Consider the following 21,616-nt stretch of genomic DNA (forward strand, 5'->3'; position numbering starts at 1 on the left):
ATCTTTCACAAATTCAGGGAAAAAAGGACTTTTTCTAACTACAGTTATATACGGATCTATGAAATAAAATGCACTGCCTAGGGCTTTCCTGATAGTCCAGTGGTTATGAATCCACCTTGCAGTGCAAGGGACACCAGTTGGACCCCTGGTCCAAGAAGATCCCAGGGAGCAACTAAGACCGTACTCCACGACTATTGAGCCTGTGCTCTAGAGTCCAAGTGCTGCGACTATTGAAGCTCGTGCACCTAGAGCCCATACTCTGCTACAAAAAATGCCACTGCAGTGAGAAGACAACAAGTAGCCCCCGCTCACCAAACTAGAAGAAGCCTGTGTGCAGCAACAGAGACCCACTGTCGCCAAAAATAAAATTATAATACGTTTCCAAAATCTTTTTAAAATGCATTAACCTATTTCAAATATATTTAATTTGCTACATAAGTTAAATATTTAAACCATTGTATTGTTTTGTTTAGATAAATGTTTTTCAAAAGCTTTTTTCTTTTAAGTCGAAGGAAATTTTGTCCCCTGCATTGCAAGGCAGTTCTAATATATAACAGAAAAAACTGGAGCAACTCTGGTTGAAAGTTAAACACCTGTGAGACAGCTCACAGAACACTGTGGTTCTGAGAAACAGTGGTTCTGGACACTGGCACAGTGTCCCTCTCAGGCAGAAGGGATAGCTACTAAGTTCTTCCATTTCCTGGGGAGGAAAGTATAACTTGCACTCTGAAAGGTGTTCCCGACTTTGCTACATTCTTCATTTCAAGAATTCCCCCTTGCAAGGATTACTGAAAGTTTATTCTACTTTAGAGCACTAGTTGCAGATCTTCACCTTCTGATCAAGAATATATTAGCAGATTTCTTTTTCTTTCTTTTTTTTTTTTTTACAGAAAAAAAAAAAAAGCTCTGTCAGGAAGCAACAGTCACAATTAGGAGAATCTTAAATTCAGAATCCAAATGAGTAAGGGCCATCTTGTGTTCTGTAATAGCTCCGAGGGTGTGGTTAGGACAGAAGATGGCAGTCAGGTGAGAAGAGGTAGCAAGGACAACTTTTGATGAATGGACAGGGGGTTAACTGGCTATAGATCCTTCAATAACAGTTGCAAATTTAGCCCCCACCAGCAAGTGAACTTGGCCAGTCAAACCAAGTCTTGTCTCACCCTCCTCTTTCCATATTGAATGCATTCTGCATTTTCATCAGGATAACTCTCTTATGAGACACATGGAATAGCTGTGAGACATGTTGAAGGTGGAAAGCTCAATTCATGTCGTTCTCTTGAAGTGGCTGAAGATCGGTGCCCAAAGCAATTGCTACTATATGAGGATTGTGGGTGAGGAAGGATGGGGACTGAGGCCAAGAAATGTAACCTGAAGTTATTTCCTCCTATGTCCCTATCAGTCATTTGATCCCTCCTGAGTTTTCCACCTCTTACTCTTTACAAATTCTATCCAACTAGCACATAAAGATGTTTAACTTCATCCTACTTAAAACACTCAGCTCTTTTAACACTATCATTTTATTTAATTACTAGTCTCTCTCTCTCTGTTCTTTCCCAGTTCAGCTTTCTGAACGTATCTTTTCTTTAACTTTATCTTTCAGCTGCACTAGGTCTTCATTGCTGGCGAGTGGAGGCTGCTGTCTAGTTGCAGGCTTCTCATTGTGGTGGCTTCCCTTGTTGTGGAGCACAGGCTCTAGAGCATGTGATCTCCAGCAGCTGCAGCGCACAGGCTCAGCAGGAGTAGCGCACGGGCTTACTTCTTTGTGGAAGGTGGGATCTTCCTCGACCGGGGATTGGACCAGTGTCCCCTGCTTTGGAAGGCAGATTCTAAACTCCTGACCCCCCAGGGAAGCCTCGCACATCTTTTTACTCTGTCTAGTTCCTCTCCACCTTCGTCTAATTGTTTTTCTGTCTCCTTTCCCACTCCTAAAATATCCATGTCCATCTCTTCTTGATCACGTTTTGTTCTTCTATAGAACAGCTTCATCCGTTTTTCCAGTTTCAACTTCCATCTACATGCTGGTGAGTCCTATATATATATATTTCTAGCCCAGTCTTTTTGCCTGCCTTACTGACCCAAGTTGTGGCATATCCTGCTTATGCCTTTCAAACATAGTAAGAAATAAACTCAGTGGACTGTCCCAGCAATCCAGTGGTTAAGACTCTATGCTTCCATTGCAGGGGACATGGGTTCTGTCCCTGGTCGAGGAAGTTCTGCATGCCCACATGCCGCATGGTGGAGTAAAAAAGAAAAAAACAATTAAAAATAAAGAAAATAAATAAATAAACTCAGTGACATCCCTGACAAATTTTTACCACCTTTGGTATTTCTTCTCCTTGAGATATATTATCATCCACCTAGCCATCTAAAGGTGAAAACATAAAACACTCCTTTTCCTTAAATTCCAATAGGTTTAAGTCCTATGGAGTCAAACACATATCTTGGTTGCTATTGTTTCTCTTCTAATTCTACTGCCATTGTCTCATTTCTTGTCTAAAGCATCTCTAATCATTTATTGAAATTTCTTGCTGACCATAATACCTCTCAGCCAACCTATTCTTTTTTCTTAATTGAAATACAGTTGATTTATAATGTTGGGTTAGTTTCAAGTGTACAGGAAAGTGATTTGATTTTGTATATATATATATATATATATATATATATATGCACATATACATATTCTTTTTCAGATTCAACCCATTCTTTTTTTAGCATATATAGTTTTTAAAATTTATTTTTTTTTAAATTGTAAGATAATTGCTCTACAGAATTTTTCAACCCATTCTTGATGCTGTGAAATACCAATATATGTTACCTCAAGCTGAGTTTCATGACTAGGGAATTTAGAATCTATGCACAACAAGGTGGGATAGGAAGCAGTTTGAAAGGTTTTATATTGGCCTTCCTGCTGCAATAGTTCTTATTCCTCAGGCCAAGGACCCAATATGAGAGTTACTTCATGTGACAAATATATCGATTCCAGTTTTTATGTTCAGAGACTGGAAAAACAGTCCCCGGTTTCATAAAAAACAATGGGCCTCCTTGAGCTAGATGTTAGCCAGGACTCAGCTACTACTGAGCTCCTTTAAGCCCCCAAGCTAAGAAGAAGAGGGTCATGATGATAATTTGAGATCATAGCCAAAACAGATCCTATGTCCAATAGTCTTTAAAAGTCTTATTTATCTTTTCCAGTGTACAGTCACATTGTTAAATGGCTATATATCCCTTTGGGGAAAGACTGGAGGAATAAACATAAGCAATACATACTTTATTTTTTATGATGGTTATAGAGTCCTTCATAGGAAGCCAACCATCTCATCAACTAGTGGATTCTAGATCTAAAACCCAGTTCAGGTCTGGGAGCTAAGCAAGAGACGGTGACTTTTTTATTAGAGTGACTGCCCTCAGCTTCCTGATCCTCTTTTTTTTTTTGCCTACACTGTGTGGCTTCTGGGATCCCAGTTCCCCAACCAGGGACCTCCAGGGAAGTCCTCCTGCTCCTCTATTCTTGACTTTAATTGTAGGTGCTAAGAAGCATCTTTTTTCAAATGACGGGAGATAAGTGATAAATGTATCACTGGAGTAGGAAATGGCAACCCATTCCGGTATTCTTGCCTAGAGAATTCCATGGACAGAGCAACCTGGTGGGCTATAGTCCATGGGGTCACAAAGAGTCAGACACGACTGAGTACACATCAGCACACGCATCAAATTCTTGTACAGTGGTTTATGTCAATTACATCTCAATAAAACTGGAAGCTTTTAAAATAAAAGTAGTTGCTCACCTCCACATTAAAAAAAAAAAAAAATGAAGCATCCTTGTTGGCTGCCCATCTACTTTGACCCTAGGCACTGTGATCTATTAACCATCTCCACAGCCTCCTGTGAATCAAGCCCCCTTGGCTGCCCTCCATCCTTCCTGGTAATTGTAGCCTTCTGGTTTCTGCTTGTTAAGTGGCACCATCTGGCTCATTGACTTCAGGGCCCATCACCCCAAGAATGACATTAACGAGCCCAGTTCTGTGCCAGCCTCACCTACCATCAGCCTTGTCTGCAGAGGACCATTGACCTTCTCAGCCATACTGCTTCTCCCTTCTCCATCACATTCCTGATGGCCATGGTTAGCTGGACCCTCCCATGGAACATCCTCTGGTGGGTTTCCAGCCTCACATAACATTCCTGCCATGCAGGTCCACTTTGCTCACCTCTTTATTCCCTCCTCTACCCCCTGCCAGGGAAGCTTGGGCATTTATACTTTGCTTGGTGTTCGCTGTCACTTTCCCCTCTCCCCAGACCTCTAAGAACCATCCTAGCAGTGAATCTGCCCCATCTCATGGGATCCTTGCTAAGATCTTAAATCCTGTGCAAAGAGAAAATATTCCTTCAACACAATGAATTCTTGCTTATCTAATGTCATGCTGCTGCTGCTAAGTCACTTCAGTTGTGTCTGACTCTGTGCGACCCCATAGATGGCAGCCCACCAGGCTCCCCTGTCCCTGGGATTCTCCAGGCAAGAACACTGGAGTGGGTTGCCATTTCCTTCTCCAGTGCATGAAAGTGAAGAGTGAAAGTGAAGTCGCTCAGTCGTGTCCGACTCTTCGTGACCCCATGGACTGCAGCCCACCAGGCTCCTCCATCCACGGGATTTTCCAGGCAAGAGTACTGGAGTGCGGTGCCATCACCTTCTCCAATGTCACAGTCCAGTCCTTTTGATCAGATGCTTTTAAAAACTAGCGAAAGAATTATCCCCCTAACTCCTGCCAGTGTATGCTGGCTAATGTCTGCAGATCCTTCAGTAGATGTTCTCTTTCCTCCTTTGCCAGGCCCATCACGTCCTCAGCTGGGTTATGCTGGAATGTAATTCTCATATTGGCCCAGTAGTTGGGAGAGGAATTTGAAGGACATTTTTGATGGAAGCACCTGTCACGACTATCTTTGGGGAGGGAGGTGCTCTTGTGCAGCATCCTCCAGAATACAGGTGGTGTTAGCTCTTACTAGGGGACTGCAGACCACCTCTGAAAAGTCTGAGAATTCACAGGGCTGTACAGAGCCAACACTTTCATGGGTATCCATTCCAATGTCCTCACCCGATGTTTCAGCATCTAAGATTTTTCCCAATCAGTTTGCTGACTTTAGCATATTAGACCTGCCTTGGCCAAAATTTTAAGGCTCTGTAGCTCTGCAACTTTAGCTATTAGAGCTTCTGTTTGCTGTTCAGCTGTGTCCATCCATCTAACAGCAGGAGATGTGGGCCTCTGTAAACTACTAGATGCTTTTTGGCTCTCACATCTCATATTTAGTCTTCCAATGCTTGTTAATGGCCCTCAGTTTCTCATTATCCCATTGATGGACATTAATACAACTTACCAGTAAGCAGCCAACTCCACTAACTTTATAGGATCTTTGACACCTTTATTTTCCAAATGCCTGAATTATAGCACTTATGAGGGCATTCTACCATGACATTTTGCCAGACCTCCTCCAGTGATAGCTTCAGCGACTGGACCACCACTGTGTGCCAGGGACTATCCATCCTCTGCATAATACTCAGAATGCTGTCCTTTTGTGTTCGCCAGCAGATCAGTAAGCCAGTTCCAAAATCTCATAACTTGTTTTCTTCTGAGTGCTTCTGGCACCGTATGTATTTGTTCATGTCTTTCAAGAAGCAGATGGCATGAAGGGACTGAGTGTGCAAGAGATTTGTTATACAAAACAACTGCAAAGGAAAAGAAGAAGGGAGACAGGAGGTTAGGAGAGCTGTAAGACCATGATGTAGGTATGACCCATGTGAAGGAGAGAGAGGGAGTTTGGGTAGGAAGAGTGTTGAAATACAGGGCCATTCTAAGGACGTTTCAGCAAGGCTGATGAGGAGTCCTTGAGTCTAAGCCATAAGACTGCCCCAGCTTTAGAATCCCTGCTACTCTTAGTTGCTGGGAGAAAGAGATGGGAGTTATAGTGCAGGTGTGAACTTTATAGCAATGGTGTTCAGATGGGGCCAGTGACTTGCAGTACACAGCTGAAGGGCTCATTTGCATGATTGACGCGCCATAGAGCTATACTCCCTTCACTGGAAGCCCTTGAAGAAAGAAGAGAAATAGAGTACACTCAGGTTGTGGCACCCCTCTTCTGAGCACATCAACACTTTATTCTTTTCTCTGAAATTATAATTACACTCCTCAATGATGAGAAAAGAACATGGGCCAAATCACTTGGCTTAGAAATCAATTCAGGAAAAACATTGACATCTGCCAGTAGTGAGTGAGCTACAGCCAATGGAGAGAAGCTTTATGGAAAAATATTTTCCAACTTCAGTTCAGTTCAGTCGCTCAGTCGTGTCCGACTCTTTGCGACCCCATGAATCGCAGCACGCCAGGCCTCCCTGTCCATCACCAACTCCCGGAGTTCACTCAGACTCATGTCCATTGAGTCCCTGATGCCATCCAGCCATCTCATCCTCTGTCGTCCCCTTCTCCTCCTGCCCCCAATCCCTCCCAGTGTCAGAGTCTTTTCCAATGAGTCAACTCTTCGCATGAGGTGGCCAAAGTATTGGAGTTTCAGTTTAGCGTCAGTCCTTACAATGAACACCCAGGACTGATCTCCTTGCAGTCCAAGGGACTCTCGAGAGTCTTCTCCAACACCACAGTTCAAAAGCATCAATTCTCCAACTTATGAACTGTTAAATGGTAAGTGCCTTGTTCCATCACTTTATTTCCATTTGAAGCTAATTAAAATTAAGCTTCTTGCCCTTTTCTGACCAGCACTATTATCAGTCTTACCAGAGACTTTCTGGGTCCACAACTCAGAAGTGGCAGTAACAACAGCTAGGGCAACTGCAACAGGGTTTTCCCATCTTAATCTTTTTCTCAAATGTAATAATTGTACAGACTCTTAGTCTGAGGTATTTATCACAAATCTTTTAGCCATGTGAAAGGTAGTGACTACTTCAATCTTCTTCCCTCATGTAGGGCATTGCTGAGGCATTGCTGAACTCTCTCTTTTTTGTTCTTTTAGTTGATATATGTATATATATTTTTTCTTTCATTCTTAGCAAGATAATATCAGGTCTCTCCTCAAATGTGACAATTTCTGGACCTTTTCTGCTAAGGTGAGCATACTCTGCAAACAGGTCTCTCTCATGACCAGTGTCCAAAAGTAAGATACTACTACCAATTATTTTTTAAGGAATACTATTTATTTCAATAGTTCAACATGGAGTGTAGAGAGAGTAATATATGAGAATAGACACTAAGAATAATGTCCTCCCCTTCTTTATCTGCCGGCTTTCTTTATGGCCGTGCTTTATGCCAAAATTAGGTAAAATGACTCAGTGTAAGAATTATGATTTTATACCACTAATGCCTTCCCAAAAAGTGACTTTAAAAAATAATGTATGTTTACACAAAATTGCTTTTTCTTTCCTGCAGAGAATAAGAGAGAAATAAAAAGTTAATAAAAGAATTCACATTCCCATCTTTGTTCTAAGCAGCACAAATTCCCAATTTACTAACCTGGCCATCACTATTCAAATTATATTGTTGGCACCAGCTACATAAAGTGTCTCAAGGTAGCCCATCCATAGGAGCAGACTGGTTGGCCAGGGAAATATTTTGTTTAGAGCAACTTAATAGTTGATATTCTCTTTGGGGGCAACAGAAGCTAAGAAAGAATGAAATAAAATAGTTATAAATAGCATTTGCATAGACCTTCAATGAATGAAGTATATTATACATCTCTCATTAATTATATGAGATGTTAATATATTAATATGTCTTATTAATTTTTATAATTCTGTGAGACAAATATCATCATCATTACTATGTAGGTAATGAATAATATCAACCATCTATTAAAATAGCGCATGTGGTCTCAAACCTGGGTGTTAGACTTCTTACTCCCTTAGTCTTTGCAAGTTATTAACACTTTACAAAACACACATGTGTATCATCTCTTTTGTTTTATAGGCCCCATCCACAGGTCAAATCATTGCATTAGATACTAGTTGAGTTATATTAACAAAGTCTTCGAATTTAACACAGTTGATTATTATCTTCATTTCACAATACCCTCCACACTACACACAACCCACCTGCATTCCATGTGTTGCTGTTCAGTGGCTAAGCTGTGTCTGACTTTTTCTGACCCCATGAACTGCTACACTCCAGGCTTCCCTGTCTTTTACTATCACTCTGAGTTTGCTCAAACTCATGTCCATTGAGTCAGTGATGCCATCCAACCATCTCATTCTCTGTCATCATCCCCTTCTCTTCTTGCCCTCAATCTTTCCAAGCATCAGGGTCTTTCCCAGTGAGTTGACTCTTCGCATCAGGTGGCCAAAGTATTGGAGCTTCAGTTTCAGCATCAGTCCTTCCAATGAATCTTGAGGATTGATTTCCTCTAGGATTGACTGGTTTGATCTCCTTTCTGTCCTAGGGACTCTCAAGAGTTTTCCCCAGCACCAGCATTCCATTACTGCCTTCTTTTACTCTAGATAACTCCTTACACACTGCATTCTCCTTAAGGCCAGATATTTGCCTACAGAGGAACATGGCTATCATTAACCACATTATGACACAACACCAAATATTTTTCTAGAGTTAATCCATAACTCTAGACCTACAATATACTACTTTTCTCATTACACATTGGCCCAGAAAATTCATCAAAATCCCAGCAGGATTTTTGTTGCAAAAGGTGACATGCTAATTCTGAATTTATATGTAAAGGGTTCCTTAAACCAATAATAAGAAAACAAATAATTCCTTCCCCCTAAAAGAGCAAAATTCTTTAACAGCTATTCCATCAAGAATCTATATGGAGGGTAAATTAACATCACAACTAAGATACTGCTGTACACTCAAGTGGGCTTCCCAGGTGGTGCTGGTGAAAAAGAACCCTCCTGCCAACGCAGGAGATGTAGGAGACCTGGGTTTGAACCCTTCATTGGAAGCTTCCCCTGGAGGAGGGCATGTCAACCCACTCCAGTATTCTGGCCTGGAGAATCCCATGGACTGAGGAACCCAGTAGGCTATGGTCCATTGGTTCATAAAGAGTGGGACATGACTGAAGTGAGTTAGCACACACATACAGTAAAATGGGCAAATAAAATTGTATGTTCAATAAACCTAAGGCTAGAGAGATTAAATTCCCAAAGCCAACAAATTTTGAAATGGTTAATAAGTGCTTGGTAATTACATATTACTTCAGTGTAGAAAAGGAAGATAGAGACAAAACATGGTAGATAGGACAACAATTACTCTTGGCTGAGTGCCTATCACTTTCCTCACATAATTTTGGTTTTGAAAAAAAGTTTTTTTTTTCAGCCTAGCAAAGGTGAGCTGTTAACTTCACTGAGCTTTAAGGATAGAAATTTAACTTATATCTAGCTTCCCTCAAAGCTTGAGCTCTTTTTTTTTTTTTTTTTTTTTCCAGTTTTTAAATATTTCACTTGGCTGAACTGGGTCTTCATTGTGACATGCAAATTTTCGGAAGAGCTTTTTATTCAGAGAATGTAATTTCAAAACCACAGTGAAATCTGAAGATGTCCTATAAAAAGTGACAGCTGTATGATAGTAGGAGCATATGAGAACATTGGTTTGGCAATTATACATGAGTTCAAGTGGAAAGTGGCATGTGAACTCTTAGGTGAGGCATGTGGGTATCTAGTTCCCTGACCAGGGATCAAACCCTTCCCCCTGCATTGGGAGCTCAGGGTATTAATCACTAGACCACCAGGTAAGTCCCACTTGTGTTTCTTAACCATAAGATGTGAGTTTCAATCCAGTATAGATTAAAAAGATAATTTAGTAGTTTTGAGAATCAGAATATATCAAAGAATGTTACCAATGAAGTAAGATTTAATCAGGGCTTTTGAGGAAGAGCAGAAGTTCTGTCGTTCATTTTCATTAGTGCTAATGAGTCCTGAGACAGAAAATCTTGCCCAGTCTCTGCGAGCCCCTTATATAACCCTCCTCAGTGTTATAAATTCCCCTCATGTCCTCTTCTTTGTCATCCATCATAAGAAAAAGAGAGGACCTCCTCAATATATTACGTATATATAATATATACTGAGGTCTCAGTATACAAATCCTAGGAGTACAGACATGTGACAAACACCATTTCCTCTCTGATCACCAAATTCTTTTTCTTTGAGGTAAAATTTACAGTAAAATACACAGATCTTAAGTGTCCTATTTGATAAGTTTTGAAAAATGGTAGTGAACTCCCTAGTCAAGACAGAAAATACTTACTCCACCAAAAAGTCTCTCTTTGCCCCTTCCAGGCAATGACCACTCCCACCCTATGCATTAGTTGAATAAAGAGAAGTGTCATTTTTCACTTTGGGTAGGTGGACTGTAGGTGATGAAAAGAGTTACGGAGGAAGAACACTGGGAGTCAACACAACAGTTTTTCCTGTCCAAGAGGTAACTCACAGCAATTACTTTCCAAAAGAATATAGACAGGGCAGAGGTTTATTTTAAAATATAGATTTCTAAGTAAGTAAGTTGCAATCTGTCTCCTTTCCTAAATCACTTCAAACCTTTTCATTCATCATTGAATAAACAGTTATTGAGCACCGACTACATGTTTGGCTGTTCTAAGAGGTTGTTGTGATACCCACACGCACAAACAAATTGACAAATCTTTTCATACTGTTGGGGAAGACAAACAAATTATAAATTAGAGGAGATAAGTATTATGGAAAAGGGGGCATGGGGTATAAGGCACTTTAGGAAGGCCCTGAAAGTCATTACAAGGATTTTGGTTTTCCCTCTGAATCAACAGGATCCAAGAGAGGGTTTTGAGCATTGTCATAATCCAACATATTTCAGAAGGATCATTTCACATACACAATGGAGTATATTATTTTTCAGTGTCTATAATCAACTTTATTTTAATATAATCTAAACACATATCATTTAGAAAATACCAAGAAAAATTTATGTACAAGAGCTGATGCTATTGCATTTGAAAAAAGCTAGCAAGTTCCTGCTACGAGCGTATCCCAGGAGATACCACTGAGGAAACCTGATATATTGGAGTAGATGTTGTGGCATTTGGCCCAGTTTGATAGCCCTCAGGGTTAACCTGAAGTTGTCAATGTTTGATACTAGATGTAGAACATCTCGTAAAACCACTTCATTGATTTGCAACAAAATCAAAACCCCACAATCATTAAGACTTCTTATACATATCTAAATTTTTAAGCAGACTGTCATATTTTAAGTCCAAGTTTCCTGGAATAGTCTGCAGTGCTAATCTTGCAAACAAAATATCAATCTCTATCCCATCAAACAGTTTGATAACTGGTACAAATAAATGGCTCTTTAACAGTTCTTAAATCTTTTACTTCTCCCTGTAATTTCAACTTATCATAGAATGAGGTGAAAAAGTCACTTCAATCAACATGTCTTGCTACAACACACAACGCATCAATATTGGCAGTTTTTTGTATATACTCCTAATCTGTAAGATCCAGGTGTAAACATTTTCCCATCAGCGTGTTCAAATACAGATTGTGGAAGATTCTTGCTTTCACTGATTTCTCATATCCAGTCTGTCACCAGGTTAATTTTCCCAAAATTAAAATCCTGCACTGAAGTTCCTCTTTCTCTTCAAAAACCCCAAAGGACTTCAGAGTCTCCACTAGTTTCTGTGTAAGCAGGCAGTTGGTCTCCTTGGGGGCTGCTAAGCGGAAGGGAGAGGTAATGCCATAGTGCTTCTGCGGCGGGTGTGTTTGCTGCGATCCCTGCTTTGTACTGGAAACAGCTTTGTCTCGGCCCAGTCATACTCCGCCCCCTTCGCCTGCAACAGCAGCCAGCCATACTCTGGGCAGGATCCGCTGATATGGGAAGGAGGGGCCTTGGCTGCCTCAGCCCTGGTCCAACCTCACTCCTGCTTTGGCCTAGAGAATTTTATTTTAAAATAAAAGTTTTAAGTTTAAAATTTTCTAGCTGCCTTTTTACTAGAGGCACTATAATGTATCATTTAATCCGGAACACTTAAAAAATTACACATAAAATACACATAAAATATAGACATCTTAAGTGCATAGGTTGTGAATATTTACATATGGATGGGTGCATCTAAGTAACTGACACCCAGATGAAGGTAAGCTCACCTAATTACGCTGAGACAAGAGGCATAATCAGGACTGATTGCTTCCCTGTGAATAGATTCTTTGGGGCAAGAATATTGTCAGTGATACATTGTATCATGTCAGGAAACACATTTCTGTTTGTACCATGCCTGGTGATGATAAGGTTGAGTATCTGGTTAAGGTGTAGATGACCAAGTTTCAACTGTTGCCTATAAGATCCATCTTGTCCAATGTAGAGATTTACTTGAGGCATTTTCAAAGCAAATTAATTCCATTCAGTGACTTAGTATTTTTCAAATGTCCCAGTCTCATTTGTCCTCTGCTCCCTTAGGGCTGGGCATCTTTGGACAGACAGTCACTTCTGCTTCTGTTTCCCATCAGTTCACAGGCTTTCTTTTTTCATGTAACCTCGTAAGCAGGCTGTGCACCCTGGAAGCAGGAAGCATGGAGAGAGTGGAGCAGCCCAGAGTTCAGCTGTCTAGTCACTGTGGCGTTGACTGTAGTCACTTCTCTATCATTAATTATAATCACAGCTGTACCCTTTTACTGGTATTATGATCTCACTGCAGGCTTTTTGTTAACACTTTATTCCTATAAAGTAAATGAAATGGTTTAGAATGGAGAGGAAATAGCAAGTTGCATTCCTGAAAAGAACCAAGAAACCCACCCTGAAATCCCAATAAAATCTCCCTTAAACTTTAGGACCATGTGTGGAAAGCATGTGGCCATGTCATCAAGGAATGACAATTGTCAAGTTATATTATTCTCTAATATGTTCCTGTCCTGTGCAGCTCATGGCCAGGAGAGACCCCACAGGGAACTTAAACTATTTGCCCAGTGGCCCAAGAATGTTACTGAAGGGCTACCCAAAGTGACCTCCATTGTATTCAACTTGCTTGACAAAAGATTGTGGCAGGAAACAGGATAGCTGAAATGGGAAAAGATGAGTGCACACTCACATACGTTCTCCTGTGGGATATGTTGTTTGTGCCGGGGCCTGAAGGCTGGCACTTCTGGCCGTGGATGGGGAGAGTCTAGCTGGAGACTCTTCCCCCCACCACCTGAGGCTTCAATTTTCCAACTGCCCTAGACCTCTGGCATTCAGTCATGATGATAACAAACGTGGGCCCTCGGCATGCCAACAGAGAACTTGGGATGAAGCCCAGAATGGTTTCCGGGACAACTGTGGGGTGAGGAGATGGATCCCTGGGAACCAAGTCTGGGCGGAATCAGCTCCTCTATCCAGAAGGATGGATCTCCTTCCATCCTCCTCCTCCATAGGCCCCTCTCCTAAGCTAAGCCCAGAAGCACACTGAGCTCCCTTCAGCAGAAAACATGACAATTCCCTCTGAGCATCCTGCTACTCCGCCATTTGTGCCTTTCAGAAAATACCTCTGATTGCAGCCTCTACTTCTCTCCTCCCCCTATTCAACCCACACCAAATCATCTACATTCTCTACTGCTTTCAATCTTCTCCAATCTATTATGTTATCTGCATCTTCTTCAGCTTCATTTGATATGACACTGCTGTTCCTTGAAGCTGTCTTCAGCCCTCGTGCAGCTCTTACCCTTATTAGTGTTTAAGTACAATTACCAAATAATTATCTAGTAGCCAGGTTTCTTCTTATGCACCTATAGAAGGTACCAGGCCCTTTAAACATGATTAACTGTATTATCCCACATGATTTTTCTAATAGATCTTGTATCCTACCCTCCTTGGAAGTGTGAGTCTCAGTTAATTTACTTGCTTAAAACTTTTCAGTGAAAAAAAAAAAACACAAAACTTTTCAGTGGCCCATCACCCAGGGATGGTCTGAAGCTTATTTTCCACGACATTCTGTCACTACCGGCAATTTCTTTGTCCTAAGTCTTTTCACAACCTTGGCATTGGTCCCTATACTGAAAAATGATCTTACATCCTCCTTTACATCTAGATAATTCTTCCTTTAAATTAAGAAACTTCCTGTTTGGTCACAGTCATCACATGGTGATACAGTTGTTCACATAGCAGTTATCCCCATTATACTGTAGGCCACTTAAATGAAGGACTTTTTTGCTAGTCATTATTTCTGTATAGTACATATGCCTGGGATGTAGTAATTATACAGTAATTACTGCCTCAAAGTTATGGGTCTCCAGGTAGATGCATTAAGCCTTGACATAAAAATGTTCTTTTTCCCAGGAATATACTTTCCTAGCGAGAATTTTTGTGAAACTCTTTACTGACAACTTGTGCTTGAAATGCAGGGCTAATTAAGATAAATATGTGTCTCTTTTCTCCCTCCAACTAAAAACCAGATGCCCACATTCAGTGTGTAGAAAAGTACCAGGTAATTACCTGTGTACACACTCAGGGCACAGCATATTGTCCTCCAGGTGTGGGGGTGGAAAATCACCAGAAGGTATCAGGAAGAATGCGGACACCTTCCTTCGTTTTCCAGGCACCCATGCCTGCCCAGCATGAAACTGTAAACGAACCCAGCCTTCTGTGTTAGCTGGGAGACTTCTCCCGTGGACCACGCACCAGCGGACCTCTGGGGAAGAAATAGAGAGGCAAGTATGAGCACAGCAAGACCCAGTCCTAATGTGTGAGTCTGCACCATGGCCTCTGACTCAACTGTCTTTCTCAAGTGCCAGCTCTCAGATACTAACACTGGACACCTACTTATTCCACTCTGTTCCTCTTAGGAAATAATGTAAAAACATTACATTTTTAAAAAGAAATCTAAAATTTCCTGTTAAAATTTTTTAAAAGAAACAAATAGTACAGTCGGATGTGTAGAGGCAAGTGGGTAGATGACAGTGTGTTCTGGGGTGGGGGTGGGGTCAAACCTTACCTCTGCCCATCTGGGATTCTGACAAAAACATTAACAAAGGAAAAACAGTTGATGAATTCATGCTGCACACACAGTTTAGGGGAAAAAAAGCAAAAACTAGCTTAAAATGGCAGCTTAGAATATTCCATCTTATATAACACCTTCCGACAAAGAATAATACATTTGTAAAGAAATGACAGGACAAAGGGAAGCAGTTTTATGCTCCCACGGGTGGCAAACAGTGGGAAGGTAAATATATGAGAGGAAACTAATGGATGAGGTATGTTTGCAGGTTACTCTGGATAAATCTGTCTCCAGCAAAAAGAACAGAGATATCCTGCCTTTAGGCAAGAAAAGGAGAGCCTTTTCTGGGTTTGTTGCTTCTTAATTGCCCTCAGCTCAAGATTTTTATGGCAAAGAGCATTCATTCTGGCTTCCTTCAATAGAAACATTAAGCCAGATTAGGTCTGGGAAGGCCATCAGTTCAGGGGTCTCATATCTTAAAAATTTTGTTTAGTTTTTTAGCAACATCAATGGTTTAATGGAGAGGGGTATCTTACACATCTGAAGCAAAGTCCTGGAATAATACCCCACTGTGTGCAAAAGACAGTGGGCAGGATATGCTCCCAAGCTTTTCTCCTGAGGGGCAAGGGAGGTCACCAGGGGATAAGGGTCTCAACAGACATTGTAATGGCTAACTAGTGCAAGGTCTTCCTTAATTTTATCTCCTTGATAAAAGAGCCTCTGGATGAAAGTGAAAGAGGAGAGTGAAAAAGTTGGCTTAAAGCTCAACATTCAGAAAACGAAGATCATAGCAGCTGGTCCCATCACTTCATGGAAAATAGATGGGGAAACAGTGGAAACAGTGGCTGACTTTACTTTTTGGGCTCCAAAATCATTTCATGCAGCCATGAAATTAAAAGACGCTTACTCCTTGGAAGGAAAGTGATGACCAACCTAGACAGCATAGTCAAAAGCAGAGACATTACTTTGCCAACAAAAGTCTGTGTAGTCAAGGCTATGGTTTTTCCAGTGGTCATGTATGGATATGAGAGTTGGACTATAAAGAAAGGTGAGAGCTGAGGAATTGGTGCTTTTGAACTGTGGTGTTGGAGAAGACTCTTGAGAGTCCCTTGGACTGCAAGGAGATCCAACCAGTCCATCCTAAGGGAAATCAGTCCTGGGTGTTCATTGGAAGGACTGATGTTGAGGCTGAACTCTAATACTTTGGCCACCTGATGCTAAGAGCTGACTCATTTGAAAAAACCCTGATGCTGGGAAAGACTGAAGGCAGGAGGAGAAGGGGCTGACAGAGGATGAGATGGTTGAATGGCATCACTGACTCAATATGCATGAGTCTGAGTTAACTCCGGGAGTTGATGACGGTCAGGGAGGCCTGGCATGCTGCAATCCATGGAGTCGCAAAGAATCGGACACGACTGAGCAACTGAACTGAACTGAATTTTATCTTCTGTAACTCTTACAAAAAGATCATGAAATAGGTATATTATTATTAACCTACTTTACCCAGAGCAACCTGGAAACTAGAGATACAGGGCTTTAGCCCAGGCAGTTGATTCTAGAGCCTGCTTTTCCTTTTTAATTCCTTAAAGAAGGGGGAAAAATTAAGCCAGATTGCTGTCTTCTTCTGATGACTTCATTAATTCAGAACAGTGTTTCTCAAAGTGTGGTCCCCAGATTAGCAGTGCCTGGGAAATGGTTGCAAATGTAAATTCCCAGGCCCTACCAAGACCTGAATCAGAAAAATCTGTGGCTGGGACTTAGGAATCACTATGCCTTCAGGTGATATTGATAATATTCTGAAGTTAGTCAGTGGCTAATATCAATTAAGCTTCTTTCCCCACCTGAACCAGAACCTGTTCTTAAAAAGGAGCTTACTAAGACTTCCCTGGTGGCACCGTGGATAGGAACCTGCCTGCCAATGCAGCGGACATGGGTTGTATCCTTGGTACGGGAAGATTTTACATGCCATGGAGCAACTAAGCCTGGGTGCCACAACTCCTGCGTCCAAGTGCTGTAACTACTGAAGCTGGCTCGCCTAGAAGCCTGTGGTCCACAAGAGAAGGCTCCGCAATGAGAAGCTCACCCACTGCAACTAGAGAGTAGTGCCCAGTCCCTGCGACTAGAGAAAGCCCATGTTCAGCAATGAAGACCCAGTGCAACCGCAAAGAAATATATAAACATATATATTTTAATAATGATCTCACCACAGGTCTCTTGTGATCCTACTGACTCCGACTTCAAGGCCCTGGCTGTCATTCTGCTCCAGGAGGCAAACACAGCTTCTGAGTCGGGGGCAGAAGTTGATACAACTGCCTCAAGAGGCGGAGGAGCTCCCTCAAGGGCAGGTGGCCCCTGTGCAAGAGGAGCAGCCCCATCAGAAGATGTTTTCTCAACAGAGCATTCCAGTGGTAGTTCCCCCTTTTCTATCTTTATCCTTTTCGATAGTGACAGGATCCTGGCCTCCTGTGTTGTGGCAGGAATGTTCTACAAAGAGGGTTTAAAAGATGAAAGGCTATTATTCTACTCACTTTCTGATGCTAAAATAAGTAATTAGAATGAGAACTAAATCTTCTACTGAGCCACATTCCCTACAAATTACTCACTTTTTGATGAGGGTAAGCATATTCACAGAGTCGTTTATATCCATCTAGTTTCTAAGAGAAGAGAAGAGTGAGTGATTAATCAGACTAAAGTTCATGGTCTTCCTCCCAAGAGCCTCATTCCCACTCTGGACTCTCACCGGGCCTTTGGTGCTCAGTTTTAACTGCTGGCACCAAGCACGAATGACATCCCTGTGGACCAGGTTGACAGGCGGCAGGACTTCAGGTAGAGGGGGGATGGGGATCCGCGTCGGTGTCTTCGGAGGTTTCACACCGGCACAGCATTGTGATGTGTCTCCTGGACCGCAAGCTGAAGGGGAATGGGATAGAATGAGTAACTTTAATGTAGACCTTTCGAATGTCAAAAGTACAATCACTTTTAGTTCTCAGTAGTCTAATCCCCACTGTACAATTCAATGATTCCCAAAAGACTACCTAACCTCCAAGGATGTACGTGTGCAGTCACGTCTGACTCTTTGCAGCCCCATGGACTGTAGCTCGCCAGGGTCCTCTGTCCATGGGATTTCCCAGGCAAGAATACTGGAATGGGTTGCCATTTCCTCCTCCAGGGGATCTTCCTGACCCAGGGATCAAACCCTCATCTCCTGCATTGGCAGGTAGATTCTTTACCACTGAGCCAGATGGAAAGTCGCAAACTTCAAGAGACAGACCCTCAAACCTAAGACTGACACTATTTCTGAATCCCTCAGTTTTCTTACTTCCTAAAACTCCCCACTACTCACACACACTTGCTCTTTTGTTACAGCAATAAGCCACAGACTCTGAAGAGGTTGACCCAGAGACTGCACTTCTCTAGAGGTTAACCTAGAGAGTGCACTTCCAATTCCTGAGGGAATAATAGAAGTTCTTAGAACTGAGGTCATAAATACTCAGTGATATCTTGCCCTCTCAGCACAAGGCAAAATAAAGCACTCAGCAATGCCGCACAACTACTAGTACCCATAACTCTTGCAGCCCACCCCAGCCGGGGCAGCACTCCGGTTCCCTGATGCACTCACATACTCTTAGCATTCAAGAAGGATTCAAAGGACACACCTCCAGAACAGTCACAACTATAGTGACACTAAGTGTAGTGGTTTGCCTCATTCTTCTAAGTGAATTACAACTGACCCTCCACCCTGACCTTGACCCAGCTTAGCATAAAGTGAAGCTTCAAGGGTGGGATTTCAAATTTATACCCATCTGTACTCAGATCACTACACATTGAGCTCCTTATCTCCTAGCAGCAGAGTAGGAGAAACAATGCTCAAAACCAGGAGGCGAGACTTAAGCTAGGCTTCAAAGTGTAGGATTTACAGAATACAGGATGAAAATTTCTTTCCTACTTTTTCAGAAACAAATCCCTCAGCCTTCTCAGACCCAAGGAAATACGATTTGAGGAACTGTAGCTCTCTTACCTGTGCTATTTTTTGTATCTCTTTTTCTTTTGGTCCCCTGTGCTGAGTTTTTTGCTTTCTCTGCTTCACCAGAAGATCCCTGTCCCTCTTCAGCTTCTACTGATGTAAGTTTGCAACTCATATGTTCTTCAGATTTCTCTCTGGAGTTGTTCTGGGGACAGAGGAACCAGCTAGTCATTGTTTTGGGGTCCACCCCACTGCATCCACTGCCTGACTTCAGATACCTCACGTCCAAGTCACCAAGACAATCATTGAACTGTGCTGGCAATGTGGAATCCCTTCTGGACATCATCTTAATACTCGGGTTTTGAAAGGTAAGCAACGATGGGGAAATGGAAGGCCGATTTGAAAGTATGAGAAAAGGGGAATTCCATGGTTGTCCAGTGGTTAGGACTCTGCTTTCACTGCCAAGGGTCCAAGTTCAATCCCTGGCTGGGGAGTGGGGGAACGAAGATTCTACAAGCCAATCAGCACAGCTCCCTCCCTCCAAAGAGAAAGAAAAGATAAAACAAAAGGCATAGAAGAAACTAGTCTCTGCTTGGAGAAAACCCTAAGATCTCTCATCATATCCATTCTCCCTCTCCTGGAAGATTTTTTTTCCCTATTTCCCTCCTTGGCCCCTACCAGATAAACCTCTCCTGTACTGTTGCTCCAAGCTACTGTCATGAAACTCCTTTCCAACCTATTTACTTTGCTGGAAGGGATATCACTCAACTCTACACACACCACCCTCCCTTATATTCATTTCCTTAAACTTTAATCCTCTTTCAGCAGCTCACTTTAAGTGTTAAGTTCATCTAATAACTTTTACTTTATAGACCAATACAAATCAAATGATTCATTCCTACCACTTGATGTAGGTTTATATTTGCTTGTGTGATTTGATCCATACCTGTTATTCCATTTGATTAGGAGGGTAGAATTCATTTCACTTTTGTTGTAAGAAATACTGGTTAACTCAAAAGAAACAAGAGAACACTAGGGATAAAACTGTTTGATACAAAAAAACTAACATCTGTTGAGTCTATACCTTCCATCAGGTATTGTTCCACAGGACAACACTCCTTTTCTTTCAATTTTCAGATGCAGAAGTTGAGGCTCAGAGGTTACATAACTAAGGGCACACAGGTAAGCATTTAAGATAGAAATTAAACCACAAATCAGTAATCTCAGTTTTGTTCCCAAATCTAAATCCTGTCACCTCCAAGATGGAAGTATGGGACAAATTAACATTTGCATGGCATCTTTACATCTCTATAGCAGGTTTACATTCATACTCAAATCTCACATTTGCGTAGCCCTTACACAAATTACTAACTTTGGGGCTACACAAAAGGGTTTTTTTTTGGCCACACCAGGAGGCTAGTGGGATCTTAGTTCCCCAACCAAGGATCAAACCCTGGCCCCAAGAAGGATGCTGAGTCTTAACCACTGGACCGCCAGAAAATTACCTGCTTACAAAAGTCTTAATTAAAATTGGGAGGGCAAAAATGACCTGGTTCTGGGAAAGAGATCTGGAAAATGCTCAAGTTTCTCTGGCAGAGTAGCTCAATTTTTCTAGACAAGCCCCACAGCCTCCCCAGATTTAGTTGCTGCCTGCAGTGCTCCTCTGTATGTCTGGTTTCCGCTTATTTCTTGGCCCTAATGACTCAGGGAAACAATGAATGCAGATGCAGTGACTTTGGTTTCGAACCTGTGTCTATAGAAGGGAAACTAAAGGATCTCATCCAGTATACCAGGCAACGATCATATCAAGGAGTTTCTTGTTTTAACAAGAGAAGGAAATCCTTAATTTAAGAATCAAGGCAGCTTCTTTTCTACTCAAAAAGAAGTGAGGGAATTCTAAGGGAACTCTTTAGAATTCCAATTCTTAAGGCACCTTCTTTTCTCCTCAAAAGAGAGATTAAGTGTGCCCGACAATGATTCACAAAGACAGACAAAAGCAAACCCATTCAGATTGTACTTACCTCCTTGTTTGTGCTCTCCATGCTCAGAAAGGTCAAGGTTGATAAAATGAAGACTCTCCTTACTTCTAAAATGGCTCCGGCCCTAGATTGCTCTTTTAAAAGTCTCCTCCTCCTTCCGCCACCCATAAGCTCTTTCCTTTTTCTCCTCCCCTCTGTCCCTCCCCCATAACATGTGAAAGCTAAGCTTGCCTGCTTTCTTATTCACGAGTGACTGTTGTATGAATGAAAACATTCGAGGCCCTTTCCTGTGAGTTTTTAACATTATCATTGAGGGTGTGGTCACAGAGACTTTGGGAAGTTGAAAGCTCCTTTAGAAAAATTCCAAGGGAACACTTAGAATTCCAACTCTAGGAGTTAGACACAGCTCAGAGGTTAAAGTGTCCGCCTCCAATGCGAGAGACCTGGGTTCGATCCCTGGGTCAGGAAGATCCCTTGGAGAAGGAAATGGGTAATCCACTCCAGTATTCTTGCCTGGAGAATCCCATGGGCAGAGGAACCTGGTGGGCTATAGACCGTGGGATTGCAAAGAGTCAGAAACAACTGAGGGAGTAACTCTGAATCATCTTCATTTTCCCAGTGTAACTGAAGGTAATGTTTCTAAGTTCTAAAGAGATACCTAATCCTGGGCAAGATACAATCTGTAATTTGTGTGTTAATAAATGGAATGTGCGGTGAGATTATAATTTAGAAATTC

General features: G+C 41.8%; 1 protein-coding gene and 1 pseudogene across 1 annotated transcript; both read right to left on the reverse strand.

The window, feature by feature from the left end:
• Positions 1-10,912: 10,912 nt before the first annotated feature.
• LOC138076175 (poly(A) polymerase alpha pseudogene) lies at positions 10,913-12,350 on the reverse strand (annotated as a pseudogene).
• Positions 12,351-12,657: 307 nt separating this feature from the next.
• Positions 12,658-20,943, reverse strand: DPPA4 (developmental pluripotency associated 4). Its single transcript, XM_068985355.1, has 7 exons — positions 20,923-20,943; positions 18,956-19,106; positions 17,678-17,847; positions 17,541-17,591; positions 17,142-17,421; positions 14,436-14,631; positions 12,658-12,688 (listed from the first exon to the last, which is right to left on the reverse strand). Exons 1-7 carry the CDS (start codon positions 20,941-20,943, stop codon positions 12,658-12,660), a joined length of 900 nt encoding a protein of 299 aa, XP_068841456.1.
• Between the last annotated feature and the right edge of the window lie 673 nt (positions 20,944-21,616).

Source organism: Capricornis sumatraensis, chromosome 1, assembly GCF_032405125.1.
Source record: "Capricornis sumatraensis isolate serow.1 chromosome 1, serow.2, whole genome shotgun sequence".
Lineage (NCBI taxonomy): Eukaryota > Metazoa > Chordata > Mammalia > Artiodactyla > Bovidae > Capricornis > Capricornis sumatraensis.

Bases quoted from the DNA above. Each gene is read 5' to 3' on its own strand.
- DPPA4 (XM_068985355.1), bottom strand. From the start codon at position 20,943: ATGGAGAGCACAAACAAGGAG. The intron at 17,592-17,677 runs GTGAGAGTCCAG...CTCTTCTCTTAG, and splicing joins AACTGAGCACCAAAGGCCCG to AAACTAGATGGATATAAACG. The intron at 14,632-17,141 runs GTGAGATCATTA...TTTCTTCCCCAG, and splicing joins AGGATCACAAGAGACCTGTG to AGGTCCGCTGGTGCGTGGTC.